The 20,177-nt window shown below is 51.8% G+C and overlaps 1 protein-coding gene across 1 annotated transcript; it reads left to right on the plus strand.

The window, feature by feature from the left end:
• The first annotated feature begins 9,148 nt into the window (after positions 1 to 9,148).
• LOC132574278 (mitochondrial ubiquitin ligase activator of nfkb 1-A-like) lies at positions 9,149 to 19,326 on the plus strand. The gene is made up of 5 exons (XM_060242640.1): positions 9,149 to 9,217; positions 11,042 to 11,177; positions 13,528 to 13,615; positions 15,280 to 15,400; positions 18,576 to 19,326. The coding sequence occupies exons 2-5, from the start codon at positions 11,061 to 11,063 to the stop codon at positions 19,303 to 19,305; spliced, it is 1,056 nt and encodes a 351-aa protein (XP_060098623.1). The 5' UTR covers positions 9,149 to 9,217; positions 11,042 to 11,060; the 3' UTR covers positions 19,306 to 19,326.
• The last annotated feature ends 851 nt before the right edge of the window (positions 19,327 to 20,177 follow it).

The raw sequence follows: 20,177 nt of genomic DNA on the forward strand, positions 1-20,177 counted from the left end.
AACCCCGGGCACGCAGGAGCTAAGCTGAGTCCTGGTGCCCCCGCACTTCTGGGGAGCAGTTAACAATCTTTGCCCTGGCAGCTTCAGCTGGCACAGCGCAGGCCTCGGGCTCTTCCCCCTTTGGCGCCAGACGGATGGTGGACTTCTTTGGTATTCTCCGCCGAATCCCTTTCCCTCTGGGGAAGCCCTGAAAGCACAGCTACGCGCATCACATGCTCCCTCCGTGGGCCTTGCCGAAAATTCTCACGCCCAGCCGCCTAGACTTTCGTTCCCTGCCTTCCTCTCCTCCAGGACCAACACCCCCACCCCACCGATGCCACTTTGGACTTCTCACTGTGTTCATCCCAGCTCTGTAGGCCAGCCATCAGCTAGAACGCCGTCGCTATCGATTGGCATTTCAGAGACGTGCAGAGCTGAATCACTTGGGGGACTTTCAAGCTATTGGGGGGGGGGGAGGGAAGAAACCAGAGCTTTGGAAGCAGGGATGCCAGCCTCCAGGTAGGACCTGGAGATGCCCCGGAATCACAGCTCATCTCCAGACCATGGAGATCAGTTCTCCTGGAGAAAACGGATGCTTCGGAGGGTGGACTCTGTGGCATTGTAGCCCACGGAGGTCCTTGCCCTCCCCACACTCCACCCCCCCCCCCCAAATCTCCAAGAATCTGGATCTGGCAATCCTTCCTCCCTCATGTCCCCCCCCCCCCCTCCATTGTTGGCTAGGAAGGACCTGGTAGCCCTGAGAGCCAGTTTGGTGTAGTGGTGAAGTGCACGGACTCTTATCTGGGAGAACCGGGTTTGATTCCCCACTCCTCCACTTGCAGCTACTGGATTGGCCTTGGGCCATTCATTAACTCTCACAGAGTTGTCCTTGAAAGGGCAGCTGCTGTAAGAGCTCTCTCAGCCCCACCACCTTATAGGGTGTCTGTTGTGGGGGAGGAAGATAAAGGAGATTGTGAGCCGCTCTGAGATTCGGAGCAGAGGGTGGGATATAAATCCAGTATCTTCTTCTTCTTCATATGGTGTCTGTTGTGGGGGAGGAAGGGAAAGGAGATTGTGAGGCACTCTTGAGGTTCAGAATGAAGGGCGGGCTATAAAGCCAATATTATTATTTGGAAGGCATAGGGGGACCAAAAAAGCTTAGACACTTGGCACCCCCGGGGGAGTAGAAGAATGCAGAAGACCCATGGTAGATCAAAACAAGATCTCTCTCGGCCTGCATCCCGTTCGCATCCGGGGCCAGCCGGATAATTTGAGGGGGCGGGGGGCTTAGCTTGAAGGCAAGCACCCTTGCCTCTCCCCCTCCTCTTCCCCCCCCCTCCCCGCCAGTGTCTGGTTTTCAGGGGTTCCATTTTGCTAATAGGTGTTGACCCATCTTCCATGAATTTGTCCGAACCTTTTTATAAAGCCATCGCAGCCGCCGCCGGCCTTCACGGTTTCCTACTCGGCTGAGTGGATGGAAGGTAGCTGCGATTGGGTTGGCGGCACCAGAGCGTACCCCGGCCAAGGGGGATTTCGGATGCCGTCCCTGGATCCTTCGCTACAAGCATCCAAAGAAGCCACACAGCTCTCTGTCCCGGAGAAGCCGGGACTCTCTGCCTCCAGCTTGCCTGGGACACGGAACCCATCGTTGCCTGTTGCTTTTTCTAGTTTTCGCTATAGCAAAGGGAGACGTGCCGCATAAAACACAATCTCCCGTCCGGTCACTGTGGAGAGAGAGAATCTCCTTCTCGCTAGCATCGCCCCGCCAAGCGTCCCCCTCCATTCCCCAACAAAAATCCCCCCCTTCTATCATCAGACCAAGGGTCTGCAACTTGTGCCCGCCGACATTCTTCCGGCGCCCTTCCAAACGTTTTGAGAAAGCGGGTGGGGCCGAGGGGCAGTTTTTCCCAGCAAGGCTGCCGATTGGACGCTGTAGATTTGATTGGCTTTGCAGGTTTTTCAAAAGCCTTGCTTTGGCGGCCAACTCCCCCCCCCCCCCCCCACAGCACAAGGACCATGGAATGTGAGCCGTGGCAGCCGTTTTGAGGCTGGCTCCACCTCCTGCAGCTGCCATTTTGGAACCGCGCCCACCACGTTCTAATTCTAAGGGCGCCCACAGGCTCAAAAAGATTGGAGACCCCTCTGTGAGATGATCCCGGGGCAGGTGCAGAATGCCCTGTTGAAAGCACACAACCCCCACCGCAGCTGGACATTTGAGGGCCTCTGGCCCAGAGAGCGAGGATCCTGACTTGGCTTTGGAGTATCCAAGGCTTTTTTTGTACCAGGAACGCCTTCGCCTATTAGGCCACACCCCCTGATGCAGCCAATCCTCCAAGAGCTTACAGGGCTCTTTGTACAGGGCCTGCTGTAAGCTCCACGAGGATTGGCTGCATCAGGGGGTGTGGCCTAATAGGCAGAGGAGATCCTGCTTCAAAATAAGCCTTGGAAGTATCTGCCTCGGGCCTTCCTGTCCAGGCTCACGATCGCTTTCAGACTCCGCTTAGCTTAGAAATCCCAAACGTGCCCCCGTCCCCTTCAGCTTGGTGGGGATTAGTGCCTTGGATTAGTATGTGTGCGTGTGCGTGTTTCAGGGAGGGGAGGGGGTGCCGTCGGTGTCTCGGATTATTAAAAAGCAGTTTCCGCTTTATCGTTTCAGAGTGGTCTTCAAACGTGTGTGGTGAAAAAAAAATTTAAATGGGGGGGGTGGGGGGGAGCTGGACAGTGGTGGGGCCGAGATCCTTACTCAAGCGTGGTCATCACAAGAGGTGGTAAACTGAAGGCTACAGGTGGGGCCTGCAGCTCTCCCAAAATTCCAGTTCACAGAATCATAGAATCTTACAGTCGGAAGGGGATCTCATCTAGTCCAACCCCCTGCACAATGCAGGAAATTCACAATTTATTTATTTATTACTTTACATTTATATCCCGCCCTCTCCGCAAGCGGACTCAGGGGGGCTTACAACATCATAAAAACAATCAATTCAATAAAACATATAAAACCATAATTTACTTATCAATTTTAAAACTATTAGCGCTGTCTTAGTCCAATCTAAGCGGTATTGACTTCTGACTATGATCGCCAGCATTCTGTAGGATGTCCGGTGGCAGCCCATTTTCAATCAACCACAAAAGCCTGTTTAAACAGTTCAGTCTTACAGGCCCTGTGGAACGCCGATAAATCCCGCAGGGCCCTTATAGCTTCTGGGAGGGTGTTCCAGAGTTCTGGTGCTGCCACCGAAAAAGCCCTGGATCTCGTTATGCATAACTTGGCTTCTTTTGGGCCAGGGGCAGACAGCAGATTTTTTGTCCCTGATGGCAGTGCTCTCTGGGGGATATACCTCTCCTGCCCACACACATCCACTGACCCCTGCTTCAGGCCCAGGAGATGGCCAGAAAACCCTGGGTGTTGCCATGATAAGCACCGATGCAACCCTTCCTGCCCTCCTTCTCACGATCTGCCTAAGCTCACAGGATCCTCATTGCTGTCAGGTGGCCATCTGGGTTCTGTTTCAAAACCTCCAAGGAAGCAGAGCCCACCACCTCCCAAGGAGGAAGCCTGTTCCATTGAAGAACCGCTCGAACTCTCAAGAAGTTCTTCCTAATGTCGATCTACAGATGATAAAGATGCATGGGAGGGAGAAAGTAGAGAAAGAAATACTTTTCTCCCTTTCTCACCATACAAGAACTCGTGGGCATTCGATGAAATTGCTGAGCCGTCGGGTTAGAACGGATAAAAGGAAGTCCTTCTTCACCCAAAGGGTGATTAACACGTGGAATTCACTGCCACAAGAGGTGGTGGCGACTGCAAGCATAGAAAGCTTCAAGAGGGGATCGGTTAAATATATGGAGCAGAGGTACATCAGTGGCTATTAGCCACAGCATATTGTTGGAACTCTGGGGCAGTGATGCTCTGTATTCCTGGTGCTTGGGGGGGTGCAAAGTGGAAGGGCTTCTAGCCCCACTTGTGAACCTCCTGATGGCACTTGGGTTTTGTTTGTTTTTTGCCCACTATGTGACACAGAGTGTTGGTCTGGATGGGCCATTGGCCTAATCCAACATGGCTTCTCTTATGTTCTTAACCCTGCAGATCTCAGTTCTTCCGTAGGAAATGACAACTTCAGGATGCAGACTCCAGGGCACTGCTTCTTCCTTTTCCAGGGACCAACCCCATTCTCCAGGAGTTTCGCATGGGAAAGTTGGCATATGCCAGGCAGTGCCTGTCGCCCAGCAGGAGAGGGGTCAGCAGCCCAGGAGAAAATTGTAAAAAAAAAGGCTTCATCTACTTACCGGACAAGCTTACCATAGAGTTTCCAGTGATTCCTAGAACTGCTTTTGGAATGGCTAAAAGAAGCACCAGGATAGGAGGAACTCTATGATAAGAGCTTGTAAAGTGGATGAGTCTGCATTTTTCTAATTTTTCTCCCTCCAGCTGGGGCTGGCAACCCTCTTTAGATCTATGCCTTGGGTGCACCACTTCAGATTGCATTGAATCGAATGGTCCTCCATACAAAAACAGCCCCAGCATGTAGAAAGTTAGCTCGTTATGGAGCTAGGGTTGCCAACCTCCCAGGTGGTGGCAGGAGATTTTCCAAGATCAGTTCACGGGGAGAAAATGGCCATTTAGTGGATTTCGGGATATTCTATAGGAATGTCAAACATGCAGCACGGGGGCCGAATCAGGCCCCCGGAGTGCTCCCATCAGGCCCCTGAGCAACTGGATATTGTTTGCTTCCTTCTCCCTCTCTCGCTTCCCTCTGCATAACAGCTTGCTCTGCCAGGTTTGCTCAATGACAAAGGAGCTACACAGCAAAACCTCTATTTTCTTCATTGGCTGAAGCTCCTCCGTTGGGGAGGGAGAGGGGGAGGGAGAGCTTGCTTTGCCAGGCTCTCCCAATCACACAGCAGAACGACTCACCCGAACCTCTCTTCCTTCTGTTGGCTGAGGCTCCTCCCCCTCCAGGTCCCCTGGGGAAGGAAGGAAAGAGACAGAGCTTCCTTTGCCCAGTTCCCTGGACCCCATGGGAGAAATGCAAAGAAAGAACCTTTAAGACCAATTAGTGCTAGTGTTTTGAGCATGTTTTATTTTAAGGGTTTTTTTAAAAAAATCTTTAACTATGTTTATCTGTGTCTTTTATAAAGCTTATCTCTCTGCTACCTGGTATTACATTTTATGACACACATGTGCCAGCCTGACAAGGTCTCCTTTAGGTCAGATCTGGCCCTCAAGCAAATGAGTTTGACACCCCTGCACTAGAGGCTTAACCTGTGACAGCGAGCAGTTGAAGCTTCAGGCATGGAGGTAGATAACATTAACTGGGAAATGGCATCCTATTAAGCTAGAGTTGCCAAGCCCAATTCAAGAAATATCTGGAGGCTTTGGGGGTGGAGCCAGGAGCAAGGTTGTGACAAGCACAATTGAACTCCAAAGGGAGTTCTGGCCACATTTCAAGGGACGACGGCACACCTTTTAAATGCCTCCCCTCCTATTGGAAATCATGAAGGATAGGGGCACCTTCTTTGGGGGCTCATAGAATCGGACCGCCTGGTCCAATCCTTTTGAGACTTGCAAGGTATTTTGGAGAGAGGCTCTAGATGCTATACTGAAAATCTGGTGCCTTTGCCTCAAAAAACAACCCCCCTCCCGGGACCCCAGATACCCACAGATCAATTCTCCATTATACCCTAAGGGAATCAGTCTCCATAGGGAATAATGGAATGCCAAGCAGATATTTCCCTCCCCGCTTACTGACGACTTTGAAGCGGGAGGGAGGGCCTCCAAACTGGGAGATCCCCTGCCCCCACTTGGGAATTGTGAAACCCCAAGAGCTCCCGGTAGGAGTAAGGGCCCTTTCAAAGGAAGCTAAGGACCAAGAGAAGCGTGGAGCTGTGCTTGATCCCTGGAGATAAGCAGAGCAGAGCCAAACTGGAACTGCATCCCCTGGTGAGCTGCCCGAAGAAGGATTCTCTGCAAGAGAACGGAAGCAGCAGCCCAGTTGCGGCCACACCAGTTTGGGAACTGCCATCACACCTGCCTCGGTGAACTGGACTTCAGGGAGTCCTACAAACGAAGGAAAACATGGTAATTAGGGTTTGTAGAATCTTTCAGGATCAAGTGCCGTGTTCTACTGGAGAAAGTTTTTCTTCCAGACGTTTCATTCTCAGCTGCAGAGAACATCCTCAGTGGCGTTGCAGCCGGAGCAGGCGCTCAGACCTTCTTGGCTGCTGTGCATTGAGTGGGGCCAGGGCACAGCAGCCAAGAAGGTCTGAGCGCCTGCTCCGGCTGCAACGCCACTGAGGATGTTCTCCGCAGCTGAGAACGAAACGTCTGGAAGGAAAACTTTCTCCAGCAGAACACGGCACTTGAGCCCGAAAGACTCTACAAACCCTAATGATGTTACCAGCCGTGAAAACCTGAAATCTTTGAGAAAACACGGTAGATTGTGAAATGGACTGTGAAATAATTTCAAATTAATGTGGAAATATTGTGATTTAAAACACTGCTTAAAAGATTGTTTTCGATATATATTCGTCAAAAGCTCTCACGGCGTGTTCTCCTATATACCCACCTGGGAATTAGCAACCCTACATTAAGCTAAGGCTGCCGTGGCAACGGGGTTTTTAAAAGTTCTGTTGCCTTAGCCAAGGCTGGATGGAGCGTTCTTTATCTGCTCGCCAGGAAAATCTGCTGCTCATTTCCAAACGTTTCAATCTCTATTAGAGGAACGGCATTTTTTCCCCGCTCCAGACTGTTGGCAACTCTAGCGCAGTTCGTACTTGAAAGAACACCGGGCACCATATAATAAAATTAAAAGCAAATTATTTAAAGGCCGGTATTTTCCGTATAGCTCCCACTTCTGTCCAGATGGGTTTGCAAAGCTGCTTATAACTAAAGAAGGACATTTGAGTCCAGTGGCACCTTTAAGACCAACGAAGTTGTATGGTAGGTATAAGCTTTGGTTTGCACCATGCAGACTTTTTCACATACATGGAAGCAGAAGTCACCAACCACGACATATAGGTTGAGGATGCCCACCAATGTTCCCGCTAAACTGTGGAGTCTTGCGAGCAAAGATTCTACTTTGTGAGCTACTGCATCAATTAGTTTGCTTTGGGGCCGTCTTTCCTGCACTAAGACAAAACGTGTGAGCCTGAGGCTAAAAAAACCTGTGAGCTAGCTCACACAAACTCAGCTTAGAGGGAACACTGGTGCCCACTTGAAGCTGCTTGTCACTAAAAGCAGGGGTCTACTAGCATCTTTAAGACCAGCAATGTAAGCTTTCATGCGCATGCACACTTCTTCAGACAAGGAACGAGGTACAGTAAGCAGAGCTACATCTAGCTAGTGGGGTTTAGAATGCCAAGTGGTACAAAGTTAAAATCCAATAGCAGAATAGTAAGCAAATTCAGAAAACCTTTGATCTGGGCTGCATTAGTGTGGGAAACCAATAAAACAGTAACATGTGAGAATGTTTTTTAATTATTCCATTGCTAATAAGCCTGGGTCGAAATGAGGGCTTATTAGCAATAGAATAATTAGCAGACATTCTCGCAGGTTACTGTTTTATTGGTTTCCTGCGCTAATGCAACCCAGATCAAAGGTTTTCTGAATGTGTTACTTTTGCTATTCCTCCATTGGATTTTAACTTTGTGCCACTTTGCATTCTAAACCCCACCAGCTATATGTAGCTCTGCTTACTGTACCTCATCCCTCGTCTGAAGAAGTCTGCATGAACGCAAACGCTTACATTCTGCATAAAACTTGGCTGGTCTCAAAGGTGCTACTGGACCACTGCTTTGTTCTACTGCTTCAGACCAACACGGCTGCCCACCTGGAATCTACCTGCTTGGTCACTAAACAGGAGACAGCAGTGGGTTGGAGAGGAGATGGGGGGGATGTTAAGCCACCTAATCAATGTTCAATAAAATCCCCAGCAAAAGCACAATCCAGTCTTCATCCCTCTGTAAAAATAAAAGGTCTGCTTGTCTCCAAATAGCGCCCGGAGCTCTCCAGGAATTACGACTGATCTGCATATGGCAACGATAAGACTGCGGCCCTCCAGACTACACAGGTCACCTGGAGAAAATGTCTGTTTTGAAAGTGGATTCTATGTGGCATTAGATCTTGCTTAGGTTTGCCAATCCCCAAGTGGGGGCAGGGGATCCCGGGGATCCCCCGGTTTGGAGGCCCTCCCCCCGCTTCAGGGTCGTCAGAAAGCGGGGGGAGGGGAGGGAAATGTCTGCTGGGAACTCTATTATTCCCTATGGAGATTTATTCCCATGGAAAATCATGGCGAATTGATCTGCGGTTATCTAGGGCTCTGCGGGGGCTGTTTTTTGGGGTAGAGGCACCAAATTTTCAGTATAGCATCTAGTGCCTCTCCCCAAAATACCCCCCATGTTTCAAAAACATTGGACCAGGGAGTCCAATTCTATGAGCCCCAAAAGAAGGTGCCCCTATCCTTCATTATTTCCTACGGAAGAAAGGAACTGAAAAGGTGTGGCGTCCCTTTAAATGTGATGGCCACATCTCCCTTTGCAGTTCATTTATGCTTGTCACAGCCTTGATCTTGGCGTCACCCCTAATGTCTCCTGGCTCCACCCCCAAAGTCCCCAGATATTTCTTGAATTGGACTTGGCAACCCTAATCTTGCTGAGGCCCATCCCCTCTGCATATCCCATTTTCCTCAAGTTCTACCCCAAATCTCCTGGAATTCTCCAACCTGGAGTTGGCAACCCTCTTCTGAAAAACCCCTGCAGCGCATAAGGCATCCTGCTCTTATTCACGCTTACTCAAAAGTAAGAGTCCTTTGAGTTCAACGGCTCATCCTCCCAGGTAAGTGTTGCACCTCCCCCCTTCCTTATTTGCGTTGAATACTTTTAAAAAGCTCTTATCATCATGGCCGCGTTTGCCTCTAAGGCTCATGGGGCTTGTAGTTTGTATTTCTTTCCGCGGCTGCGCATCACGGGTTTGGGAACAGCTTCGCCAAACGCAACCGGAAATGGATTCCGCGAAAGGGGAATAGGCGAGCAGAGCGTGATGGAAGTCGTAGTCTTAGCGACCACAGCGACCGTTGCGGCCTGCTGTTAGGTGGAAATCCTTCGGACTCCTCTTCCCACAAGCCTTCGCGCCGACTGGGAAAAGCTAATAGCAGCTGCCGGGCTCGGGCAAGGGGCGTGTTCTCTAATGAAGGGTCCGAAGAGCGACTAGGGAGACGATGCTGTAGTTCCTAGCTTGGAGGTGAGTTTCTGTGGGAGGTAACGAAAACCCTGGCATCAGCCCAGCCCTGAACCCTGTAGAGGAATTGAGTGGCAGGGACTCTGGGCATGTGCAGAGTGCTGCTGCTTTATATTGCAACGGGAGGGGGCTGCTTTAAAAGCCAGTGGACGCGGCGCTTCTCTTTCCCCTGCGAGGTTGTTAGAGGTGCCAGCCAAGCAGGCGGAGGGAGGTTTTGTGGTGCGCTGGGAATGGGGCAGAAGCCCAGAGGGAGACAAGGGAAGGTTTCAAAAGGAGGCGGAGGGGGACCAGTTGGTCAGTCAAGCCGCCCAACTGCGGGGTGACGCACCACCTGAGGCTGCTTCCTACTGCACTCGCCCCGTTCTGCTCACAAGTGGGGTTGTCAATCTCCATGTGGCGCCTGGAGTTCTGCTGGGATTACAACTGATCTCCAGGCGAAAGAGATCGGGTCACATGGAGGAAACAGCCCCTTTGGAAGGTGGGCTCTGTGGCATCATACCCTACTGAAGACCCCCCCCCCCCCTCTGCCAAACCTCATCTTCTCCAGCCTCCACGCCCGAAATCTCCAAATATTTCTCTGCCTGCAGCTGGCAACCCCATGAACACGTATGATCATAGAGTTGGAAGGGACCTCCAGGGTCATCTAGTTCAACCCCCTACACAATGCAGGAAACGCACAAATACCTCCCCCTAAATTCACAGGATCCTCATTGCTCTCTGATGGCTATCTAGCCTTTGTTTAAAAACCTCCAAGGATGGAGAGCGCACCACCTCCCAAGGAAGCCTGTTCCACTGAGGAACCGCTATAATGGTCAGGAAGTTCTTCTTAATGTTGAGCCGGAAACTCTTTTGATTTAATTTCAACCCATTGGTTCTGGTCCTACCTTCTGGGGCCACAGAAAACAATTCCACACCATCCTCTAGATGACAGCCCTTCAAGTACTTGAAGATGGTGGTCATATCACCTCATCAGACAAATGGAAACAGCCAGATATTTGAAGGTGGGGTTTGAGGGAGAGGCAGAAATTTGGTAGGGAATAACACCCTTAGTCTACCTTCCAAAGCAGCCATTTTCTCCATAAGAAGTGGTATTAATGTTTTAGGCTGTGATCATGCACACTAAATAATGCACTTTCAATCTGCTTCCAATGTACTTTCCAACCGGATTTTACTGTGGGAACTGGCAAAATCCAGTTGGAAAGTGCAATGAAAATGGATTGTTTAATGTGTATGACTGCAGCCTTAGATCAATAAATATGTCTATGGAGACCAATCACAATTCTAGGAGAACTCCAACCCAACATGGAGGTTGGCCACCCTAGGTACAAATTATGCATTGACCCAGGTATTGATCCTTGGTTTCACATGGAAAGTTAACACATGTTAGCCCACGGGGTGTAGGGATCTTTTCTGGGGGTTGCCTTTGGCACAGAGACTTGTGGTTGGTGATCTATGCCAATTGGCAATTATCTAATCTCTGTGGTATTCTGGTTTGGCTGGAGTTTAAGAGAGCTTGTTGACCTACAAAAACCTAAAAGAAGTCTGGGGTAAAAAGAGTCTGGGGTAAAAAAAAAGACCTTCCTTCTCCTGCACATCAAAAGAGCCCCTGATCTGTATACCTTTGTGATGAATGTCTACATGAGACAGGGCCTTTTCAGTGGTGGCACCCAACAGGGCTCTTCTTCTGTTATATATTCTGCCTGGCCACTGTTTCCTAATGCTATTATATATTGTTTCCTAATGGCCACCTTCAGAGCGGTTGCTACCAGAGCAAGTGCGTCTGGTCATTCTTGCATAGCCCAATGGCTCTTTCTGTTTTTCTTGCAGAGGAAGAGAAAAGGTGCTGATGGATGCTTTGCCCATCACGCCAGGGGAGCTGCTATGCTTGGGCTCTAGTCTGGCTTTCTCCGGCCTGTTCTATTATCTGCACAGGAGGAAAGCCAAGGTGGCCTCCAAGATCCAGGTATACTCTCAGGATGCTTGTGTGTGTCTTTCTCTCTCTGTTGCCCCCTTCTGGAGAATGAAGAATGCCATAGTCCCACTATATACTGCATTGGTCAGGCCACACCTGGAGTGCTGCGTGCGGTTTTGGAGGCGTCACTTCAAGAAGGATGTGGACAGAATGGAGTGGGTTCAGAGGAGAGCAACGAGGATGATCAGGGAGCTGAAGACCACGCCCTATGACAGGGGTGGGGAACCTTTTTTCTGCCAGGGGCCATATGGATATTTATAACATCATTTGCGGGCCATAAAAAATTATCCACTTAAAAAACAGTGGTCCGCCGAAGGAGAATGATTCAGGCCCGCAAAATTAATGCAAATAATTGTTTTTCTATTTGAAGTCATTTGGGGAGAGCCTAATCTGGCGCGCACACACATACACACCTGGCCCACCGCCCTAGGCAAATGCATAGGTCCAGGGCTTTTTTGTAGAAAAAGCCCAGCAGGACTCAGTAGCATATGAGACCACATCCCCTAATATTAGCATATTAGGTCACACCCTCATTAGCCACACCCTCTGGGGTGATTAAGCGCAAACTGAACTGCGACAGTAACTTTTCCAGGCCCTGCAGCAATTCTGGCCGGCCAACCAGGCCCCAGGGAGGCTGCTGCAGAGTACATCTGGGCTCTGTGATCCCTGCCTGCCCCTGGGGAGGCTGCTGCATGGTGCGGCTGGACCCCCACAATCCTCGCTGGCCAGCCAGGCCCCAGGGAGGCTGCCACATGGCAATCTATGTATCTATCCCCTAGGGCCACGCCAAGTGACCTCGAGGGCCGTATATGGCCCTCGGGACAGAGGTTCCCCACCCCCGCTCTAGATGACAGCCCTTCACGTACTTGAAGATGGTGGCCGTGTTAGTCTGTCTGTAGCAATAGAAAAGAGCAAGAGTCTTTATGGCTCTCAAACATCAGACATTCATGTCTTGCGGCTCTCAAACATCAGACGTTTATTCTGTGTGGCTCTTATGTTAAGCAAGTTTGGCCACCCCTGCTCTAGGCTGATCACACATTGTGAGCAAGGGGGGTTGGACTAGATGGCCTCTATGGTCTCTTTCAACTCTGCGATTCTGTGGATCTACGGGTAATTTATATAACTAATTTGAAGTGTTCAAAGTACTAACTCTTTCTAATAATCCTGCAAGGGAGGGCAGCTGCAGTCCCATATTTTAAGGGCAGGTGTCATGATCCTGGGCCCCAGGGAAGCCTACTTGGGAGTACTTGGAAGAGCCTACATTTCCCAGGATCCCCTTTGCCCCTCTGATTGGAGGGCAGGGTTTTGGAGGGAAACTGGCCCAGAGAGGTGTGGCGTCCGGGAGGAGGAGATATAAGGGCCAAGCCCAGGAAGTGGGTGTTCTTTTCCCTGGAAGGCTCAGCTGGAGGCAGGCTGTAGCCTGGAGAGCTGGAAGCAGGGGAAAGACCCTTACCCAAGGGGGTAAGTGCTGGTAAGAGTAGGGACTGTAAGACAGATGAGTTAGGGCAGTTGTTTATTTTCCCTTCACCCTTTTTACTGGTTAGTGCACCTTGTTAATTTATATTGCACTGCAATAAACCTTTTTGTTGTTGTTTACTCTGCCTGGTCCTCACACCCATTATTTGGCCTAAGCTAAGGGAGGCCTGAAGGGCTTGGGAGGGGACTCTGGGCCTTCTCAAGGGAGACCCTTAACCCAGAGTGGTGGCAGCAATTTGGTAACCCTGAGTCGTGACAGCAGGCCTTGAGGCTGAGCAGTATTACAAATGATTATTCGCGAAGTGGGACCCCAGTCTTATTCCATTTTCGGGCAAAGCCTCTCTGTGAATTCCGCAGCTGGTCAGAGGGATGGAATATTGGGAGAAGCTGCCCGCATTGGTTTGCATGAAGATTCACGACTGAGGAAGGCATGGCCAAAACCGGTCTCCTTGTCGAGCCACGGTTTGGCTGAATTCCTTCTCCTTTGATTCAACTTGGCAACACTGAAGACTGCACTCTAAGTCTAAAAGGCTGTATGAGCGAGAATTGTGCATATCGCGACTTTGTATGAATTTCTGACGGACCGCGCTTTTCAAAATCCATGTCTTTATTTTTTGGAGAGAAGAATACTTTGTGTATGAATTAGTGAACAGAAGATTGCGTGTGCTACTCGGAATATCTGCGTGTGCTTTTGCCTTGCTGTAATGATGGCATAGAGTCATTAGCTCATGGCTTTTATGAACGCAAGGCTTCCTTATGGCTGCCCGGGTGAATTTGCAGCTCTGAGCAGGCTTGATCTGGGGCCTTCGCGATTCCCGCCAGCACCCGCTTTAACGCTTCTCTTTGCACTCTTCCTCTCGTGCAGGAGGCTCCAAAACTTCAGGTTGGTGACGATCTCCCTGGCCTCCTCTCGGCCACAGGTACCGGCTGCCTGAGCTATGTTGCCGTTGAAGGTAAAAGGCTCGGAAGCTTCTTTGGAGGGGGAACAGGAAGAAGAAGAATTGCAGATTTATACCCCGCCCTTCTCTCTGAATCAGACTCTTGAGCGCCTTACAATCTCCTATATCTTCTCCCCCCTCAACAGACACCCTGTGAGGTGGGTGGGGCTGGAGACGGCTCTCACAGCAGCTGCCCTTTCAAGGACAACCTCTGCCAGAGCTATGGCTGACCCAAGGCCATTCCAGCAGGTGCAAGTGGAGGAGCGGGGAATCAAACCCGGTTCTCCCAGATAAGAGTCCGCACACTTCACCACTACACCAAACTGGCTCTGATTCCTCACCCTGTCCCACACCCTACTTCTGTGCAAATTTTGCAAGTGGAAATCCGCCAAATCTGGTGTTGGAGTTTATAGCAGGCTTATTTTTTAAAAGCCACTCGTCTGGTCGTCTGTGGCGAACAACCGATCACCTCCAGGCAAGCAAGGGCAGCAGCTTTGGAGAACTGGAGATTTGTGTAGCTTGTGGGGAGACACGAAACCTTGCTCGGGGGGAGGTCACCCACATGCACCCAGTTTGTAATACAAAACTCCCCACCAGTGCAGCTGTTCGATTCCAGCAAGATATAAATCCAATATATTCTTTATTGAAAGTCAGTTTGGTGTAGTGGTGAAGTGTACAGACTCTTATCTGGGAGAACCGGGTTCGATTCCCCACTCCTCCACTTGCACCTGCTGGAATGGCCTTGGGTCAGCCATAGCTCTGGCAGGGGTTGTCCTTGAAAGGGCAGCTGTTGTGAGAGCCCTCTCCAGCCGCACCCACCTCACAGGGTGTCTGTTGTGGGGGAGGAAGGGAAAGGAGATTGTGAGCCGCTCTGAGACTCTTCGGAGTGGAGGGCGGGATAGAAATCCAATATCTTCATCTACCTTACAGGGTGTCTGTTGTGGGGGAGGAAGGGAAAGGAGATTGTGAGCCGCTCTGAGACTCTTTGGAGTGGAGGGCGGGATATAAATCCAATACCTTCATCTACCTCACAGGGTGTCTGTTGTGGGGGAGGGAGGTAAAGGAGATTGTGAGCCGCTCTGAGACTCTTCGGAGTGGAGGGCGGGATATAAATCCAATATCTTCATCTACCTTACAGGGTGTCTGTTGTGGGGGAGGAAGGGAAAAGAGATTGTGAGTCGCTCTGAGACTCTTCGGAGTGGAGGGCGGGATAGAAATCCAATATCTTCATCTACCTTACAGGGTGTCTGTTGTGGGGGAGGAAGGGAAAGGAGATTGTGAGCCGCTCTGAGACTCTTTGGAGTGGAGGGCGGGATATAAATCCAATACCTTCATCTACCTCACAGGATGTCTGTTGTGGGGGAGGGAGGTAAAGGAGATTGTGAGCCGCTCTGAGACTCTTCGGAGTGGAGGGCGGGATATAAATCCAATATCTTCATCTACCTTACAGGGTGTCTGTTGTGGGGGAGGAAGGGAAAAGAGATTGTGAGTCGCTCTGAGACTCTTCGGAGTGGAGGGCGGGATATAAATCCAATATCTTCTTCTTCCTGCACTGTCTTTTTATATGTTTAAAAACCTTTCTAAAGTTTTAAGTTAACTTTGATAATGTCTGGCCTATGGGCTTTTAAACCTAATAAACTGAACTGCACTGCCGGATTCTACTTTCTCTCGCCGTGTAGGTATAGTCCAACCGGCGGAGGCGGCTCTAACCAGCCCCTACCACCAGGAGCTGCGGGGGGTTATCGAGAGGCTGGTGCTGAAGGAACATCGGCTGATCTGGAACAGCTTGGCTCGGAGCTGGTGAGCAGGGCGTGGCTGTCGGGGAGGGGAGCACCGGGATTCTGCAGATGGCGCCCTTTCCTGACGTCATCCATCATGGGCCCTTTGGTGTGGCTGCTTGAGGAAGCCGTTAGGAGCCAACGGATGCAGCTTGTGCTAGGAGCACCTTTCTCTGGCCCTTTCCTTTCTGTATCGTTTCGCTGTAGTGCGCGTGCAGAGTTCTAGGGGTGTAGAGAGGCAGTCTGGTGAAGTGCGCGGACTCTTCTCTGGGAGAACCGGGTGTGATTCCCCGCTCCTCCACTTGCAGCTGCTGGAATGGCCTTGGGTTAGCCATAACCCTCGCAGAGCTGTCCTTGAAAGGGCAGCTTCTGGGAGCACTCTCTCAGCCCCACGCACCTCACGGTGTGTCTGTTGTGGGGGAGGAAGATAAAGGATATTGTAAGCCGCTCTGAGACTCTGATTCAGAGAGAAAGGCGGGGTATAAATCTGCAGTCGTCTTCTTCTGGTGGTTGGCAACCCTGCCCGGGTGGGACTAATGGTCTAACCCACTCCAGCATTCTGTTTCCCGGAATGGCCAATCAGACGCTGCAGGGGGGCCCACAAGTTCTCAGACAGCATCCCTTGCTTAGAATCATAGGATCATAGAGTTGGAAGGGACCTCCGGAGTCATCTGATCCAACCCCCTGCACAATGCAGGAAACTCACAAATACCTCCCCCTAAACTCACAGGATCAGCATTGCTTGTGGATGACTCTCCAGTCCAGCAATCAAAAGCATTCTGCTTGTGTCCTTGGAGATCCCATTCAGCCGGTTTGGTGCAGTGGTGAAGTGTGCGAACTCTTAATCTGGGAGAACCGGGTTGGATTCACCCACTCCTCCACTCGCCGCTGCTGGAATGGCCTTGGGTCAGCCATAGCTCTGGCAGGAGTTCTCCTTGAAAGGGCAGCTGCTATAAGAGCTCTCGCAGCCCCACCCACCTCACGGGGTGTCTGTTGTGGGGGGAAGGGAAGGTAGAGGAGATTGTGACCACTCTGAGATTCAGAGTATAGGGCGGGATATAAATCCAATATCTGCTTCTGCTTCCCTGGAAACCAACCCGCGTGGCATTAATTTGCAGCCAGTTTATGACAACGCTGTAGAGTCTGCAAGGTAAGAGATGCTCAGGGGTGGTTTGCCATTGCCTGCCTCTGCGTAGCAACCTTGGCCTTCGGTGGCCTCCTGTCCAAGCACTAACCAGGGCCAACTTTGCTTAGCTTCTGAGATCTAATTATTTGGTCTGTCCAGGTTGGGACAAGCCAAATATACCAGCACTTACAGACGAAAGCAAAATGAATACTCAAATCCCTCCGGTTGGATTTGTGACTCTTAGGCTGCGATCACACACACTACATAATGCACTTTCAACCCGCTTTGAACGCACTTTCGAAGCAGATCTTCCTGTGCGAACTGGCAAAATCCAGTTGGAAAGCGCGTTGAAAGTGGATTGAAGGTGCAGTATTTAGTGTGTGTGATCGCAGCCTTACATAGCTTCTTGGGCTTATCTGTATTAAGGCTTATACAGAATTGGACCGCTGGTCCATCGAAGTCCATATTGTCTGCTCAGACTGGCAGCGGCTCTCCAGGGTCTCAGGCAGTGGTCTTTCCCATCATCTCCTGCTTGGTCCTTTGAACTGGAGATGCTGGGGGTTGAACCTGGGACCTTCTGTGTGCCAAGCGGATGCTCTACCACTAAGCTACAGCCCCGCTTCATGGCTCTCCAGGGTCTCAGGCTGAGGTCTTTCCCATCACCTCCTGCCTGGTCTTTTTAACTGGAGATGCTGGGGATTGAATCTGGGACCTTCTGCTTTCAAGGCAGATGCTCTACCACTGAGCTACAGCCCCACTTCATGGCTCTCCAGGGTCTCAGGCTGAGGTCTTTCCCATCACCTCCTGCCTGGTCCTGTGAACTAGGGATGCCGGAGATTGAACCTGGGACCTTCTGTGTGCCAAGCAGATGCTCTACCACTGAGCTACAGCCCCGCTTCATGGCTCTCCAGGGTCTCAGGCAGTGGTCTTTCCCATCACCTCCTGCTTGGTCCTTTGAACTGGAGATGCCAGGGGTTGAACCTGGGACCTTTTGCGTGCAACGCAGAGGCTCTACCGCCAAGCCATGGCCCTTCACAAAAAGAAATTGCTTTATTCTGATGGGTTCATCGAGAACAGTCTTGTCTACTCAGACTGGCAGGGGCTCTCTGGAGTCTCAGGCTGAGGTCTTTCCCATCTCCCACTGCCAGATCCTTAAACTGGAGATGCCGGGGACTGAACCTGGGACGTTGAAGATGCTCTGCCACTGAGCCATAGTCTTTCCATAGACAGTTGCCTACTCTGAGCTCTGGGGCAGTAGAAGTGTGGTTTGTAAGTTAAGACTCCGTGAACCATCTGTGGTGTGGAGCGAATCCTGTATCATGATGCCCCTGTATAAATCGATGCTGCGGCCTCTTTTGGAGTACTGTGCGCAATTCTGGTCACCGCACCTCAAAAAAGATATTATAGCATTGGAAAAAGTGCAGAGAAGGGCAACTAGAATGATTCAAGGGTTGGAACACTTTCCCTATGAAGAAAGGTTAAAACGCTTGGGGCTCTTCAGCTTCGAGAAATGTCAACTGAGGGGTGACATGATAGAGGTTTACAAGATTGTGCATGGGACAGGGAAGGTAGAGAAAGAAGTACTTTTCTCCCTTTCTCACAATACAAGAGCTCGTGGGCACTCAATGAAATTGCTGAGCAGTCGGGTTAGAACAGATAAAAGGAAGTACTGCTTCACCCAAAGGGTGATTAACATGTGGAATTCACTGCCACAGGAGGTGGTGGCAGCTACTGGCATAGCCAACTTCAAGAGGGGATTGGATCAACATCTGGAGCAGAGGTCCATCAGTGGCTATTAGCCACAGCGTATTGTTGGAACTCTCTGTCTGGGGCAGTGATGCTCTGTATTCTTGGTGCTGGGCGGGGGGAAACCAGTGATGCTCTGTATTCTTGGTGCTGGAGGGGGGAAACCAGTGAAAGGGCTTCAAGTGTCCTGGCCCCACTGGTGGACCTCCTGATGGCACCTGGGTTTTTCTGGCCACTGTGTGACACAGAGTGTTGGCCTGGATGGGCCATTGGCCTGATCCAACATGGCTTCTCTTATGTTTGCAACTCTTCTTTCTCGTTGCAGGACAGACAGCGAGCGGGTGGTGCTGGAGCAGGTGCACACGGCCCCCTTCGTCTTGGCATCCCCCGGCGGCAAGGTGGCGGGCCAGGTGAGCGTGGAGTCCCCCCTCCGTGCCGTCGCGCTGCCCCTGGAGACGGTCTATGAGCGCTTCCAGCAGACCTCCCACGGCTTCAAGGACCTGCTGGGCCACTACCTGAGCGGAGAGAAGCCCAAGGGCTTCCTGGAGACGGAAGAGATGCTCTTGGTGGGCAGCAGCCTAACTGGCATCGGGGAGCTGGCCCTGCACCCAGACGGCTCCCTCCACCTCCAGCCCCCAGCCGACGGCTCCAGCTACTTCCTGCGCCTGGGCGACTGGCAGACGCTGCTGGCCGAGCTGGAGTCTACCAGCAGCTTCTGGAAGTGGGCCGCCTTGCTGTGCAGCCTGGCGGTGGCTGCCACGCTCCTCCGTGCCCTTTGCCGGGCCTACCAGCGCCACCGGCTCGAGCGGGAGAAGGAGGAAGAGCGGCGAGCCTTCGAAGACCTCCAGCGCCACAAGGACCCGGCCGCGGAGCCTTCGGACGAAGGGTCGCCCGCCGGCACCTGCGTCATCTGCCTCTCCAGCCCCCGGCAGTGCGTCCTGCTCCCCTGCGGCCACGTCTGCTGCTGCTTCCGCTGCTGCCAGGCCCTGCCCCGCCGCACCTGCCCCATCTGCAGGAGCCCCATAGACCGCGTGGTCCCCCTCTACCAGGTCTGACGCAGCGGGGTTCGAATGCCCCCCGTAGGAGGCGCAAGCCACCTTGCCCCTTTCTTGCATTTCTAGAATTGCTGTTGCAGGAAAGCACTCTGCCGTTCCCCAGCGGCCTCAAAGCTGGCCGTGCCGAGGAGCTGCGAGAGAGAGAGAGAGAGAGAGAGAAGGGGGGCTTTGATCTTTGTCGTGTTCATTGCGGGGAGAGAGGCAAGGAGGGCCCAAGAGCCTCTTCACTCAACAGGCAGGCTTGGAAAAAGAAACTCTGCCAGCAGCCAAAGGGGGACCTCGAAGACTGGAAAGGAAGATCTTGACGCCGACGCTCTCGCTTCCTTGTCACCTGACCTCCCGGGTTCCAGACAAAGTTCTGTTCAGAGCCGGGCTAGCGGCTCCTTGCCTCTGAGGAAAGACCACTCCCGCTCCTTGCTTTCCTCCCTGCCGAGGGGGCACCCTGTTCTCCTGTACGCTAAGAGTTTTATTTTTGTAACGCACCCGTTTTGGGTCTGTGACGCGGCAGGTCTGCTAGGGCAACAGGGTAAGAGGCTCTTAGTGCAGCCTTTGCTCCGGATATCTGCCTTTGGGCTCTCGAGTGGAGAGGCCGGGGCTTCAAGACCGCTCAAAGCCAGGGGGCTCTTGCAGGCAGCCCGAGGTGTCGCGTGCCAGTCCCCCCCCGAACTCACCAGCCTGAATCTCTCGCGGGCGCAATATGACCCCCGCAGCTCTCGAAGCGAGCTCAGGGCGAGTCCTGTCTTTCGAGCCAGATGGATGCCGAGCCGTCTGCTCTGCTTTATTAACAGTTTTGCTGGCAGGTACGCTGCCGGTTGCCAGCCCGTCTCAAGACGCTTTCCCCTTCCTTTCGAGACAGGCAATCGATGAAGTCT

This window comes from Heteronotia binoei, chromosome 6 (assembly GCF_032191835.1).
Source record: "Heteronotia binoei isolate CCM8104 ecotype False Entrance Well chromosome 6, APGP_CSIRO_Hbin_v1, whole genome shotgun sequence".
Taxonomy (NCBI): Eukaryota; Metazoa; Chordata; class Lepidosauria; order Squamata; family Gekkonidae; genus Heteronotia; species Heteronotia binoei.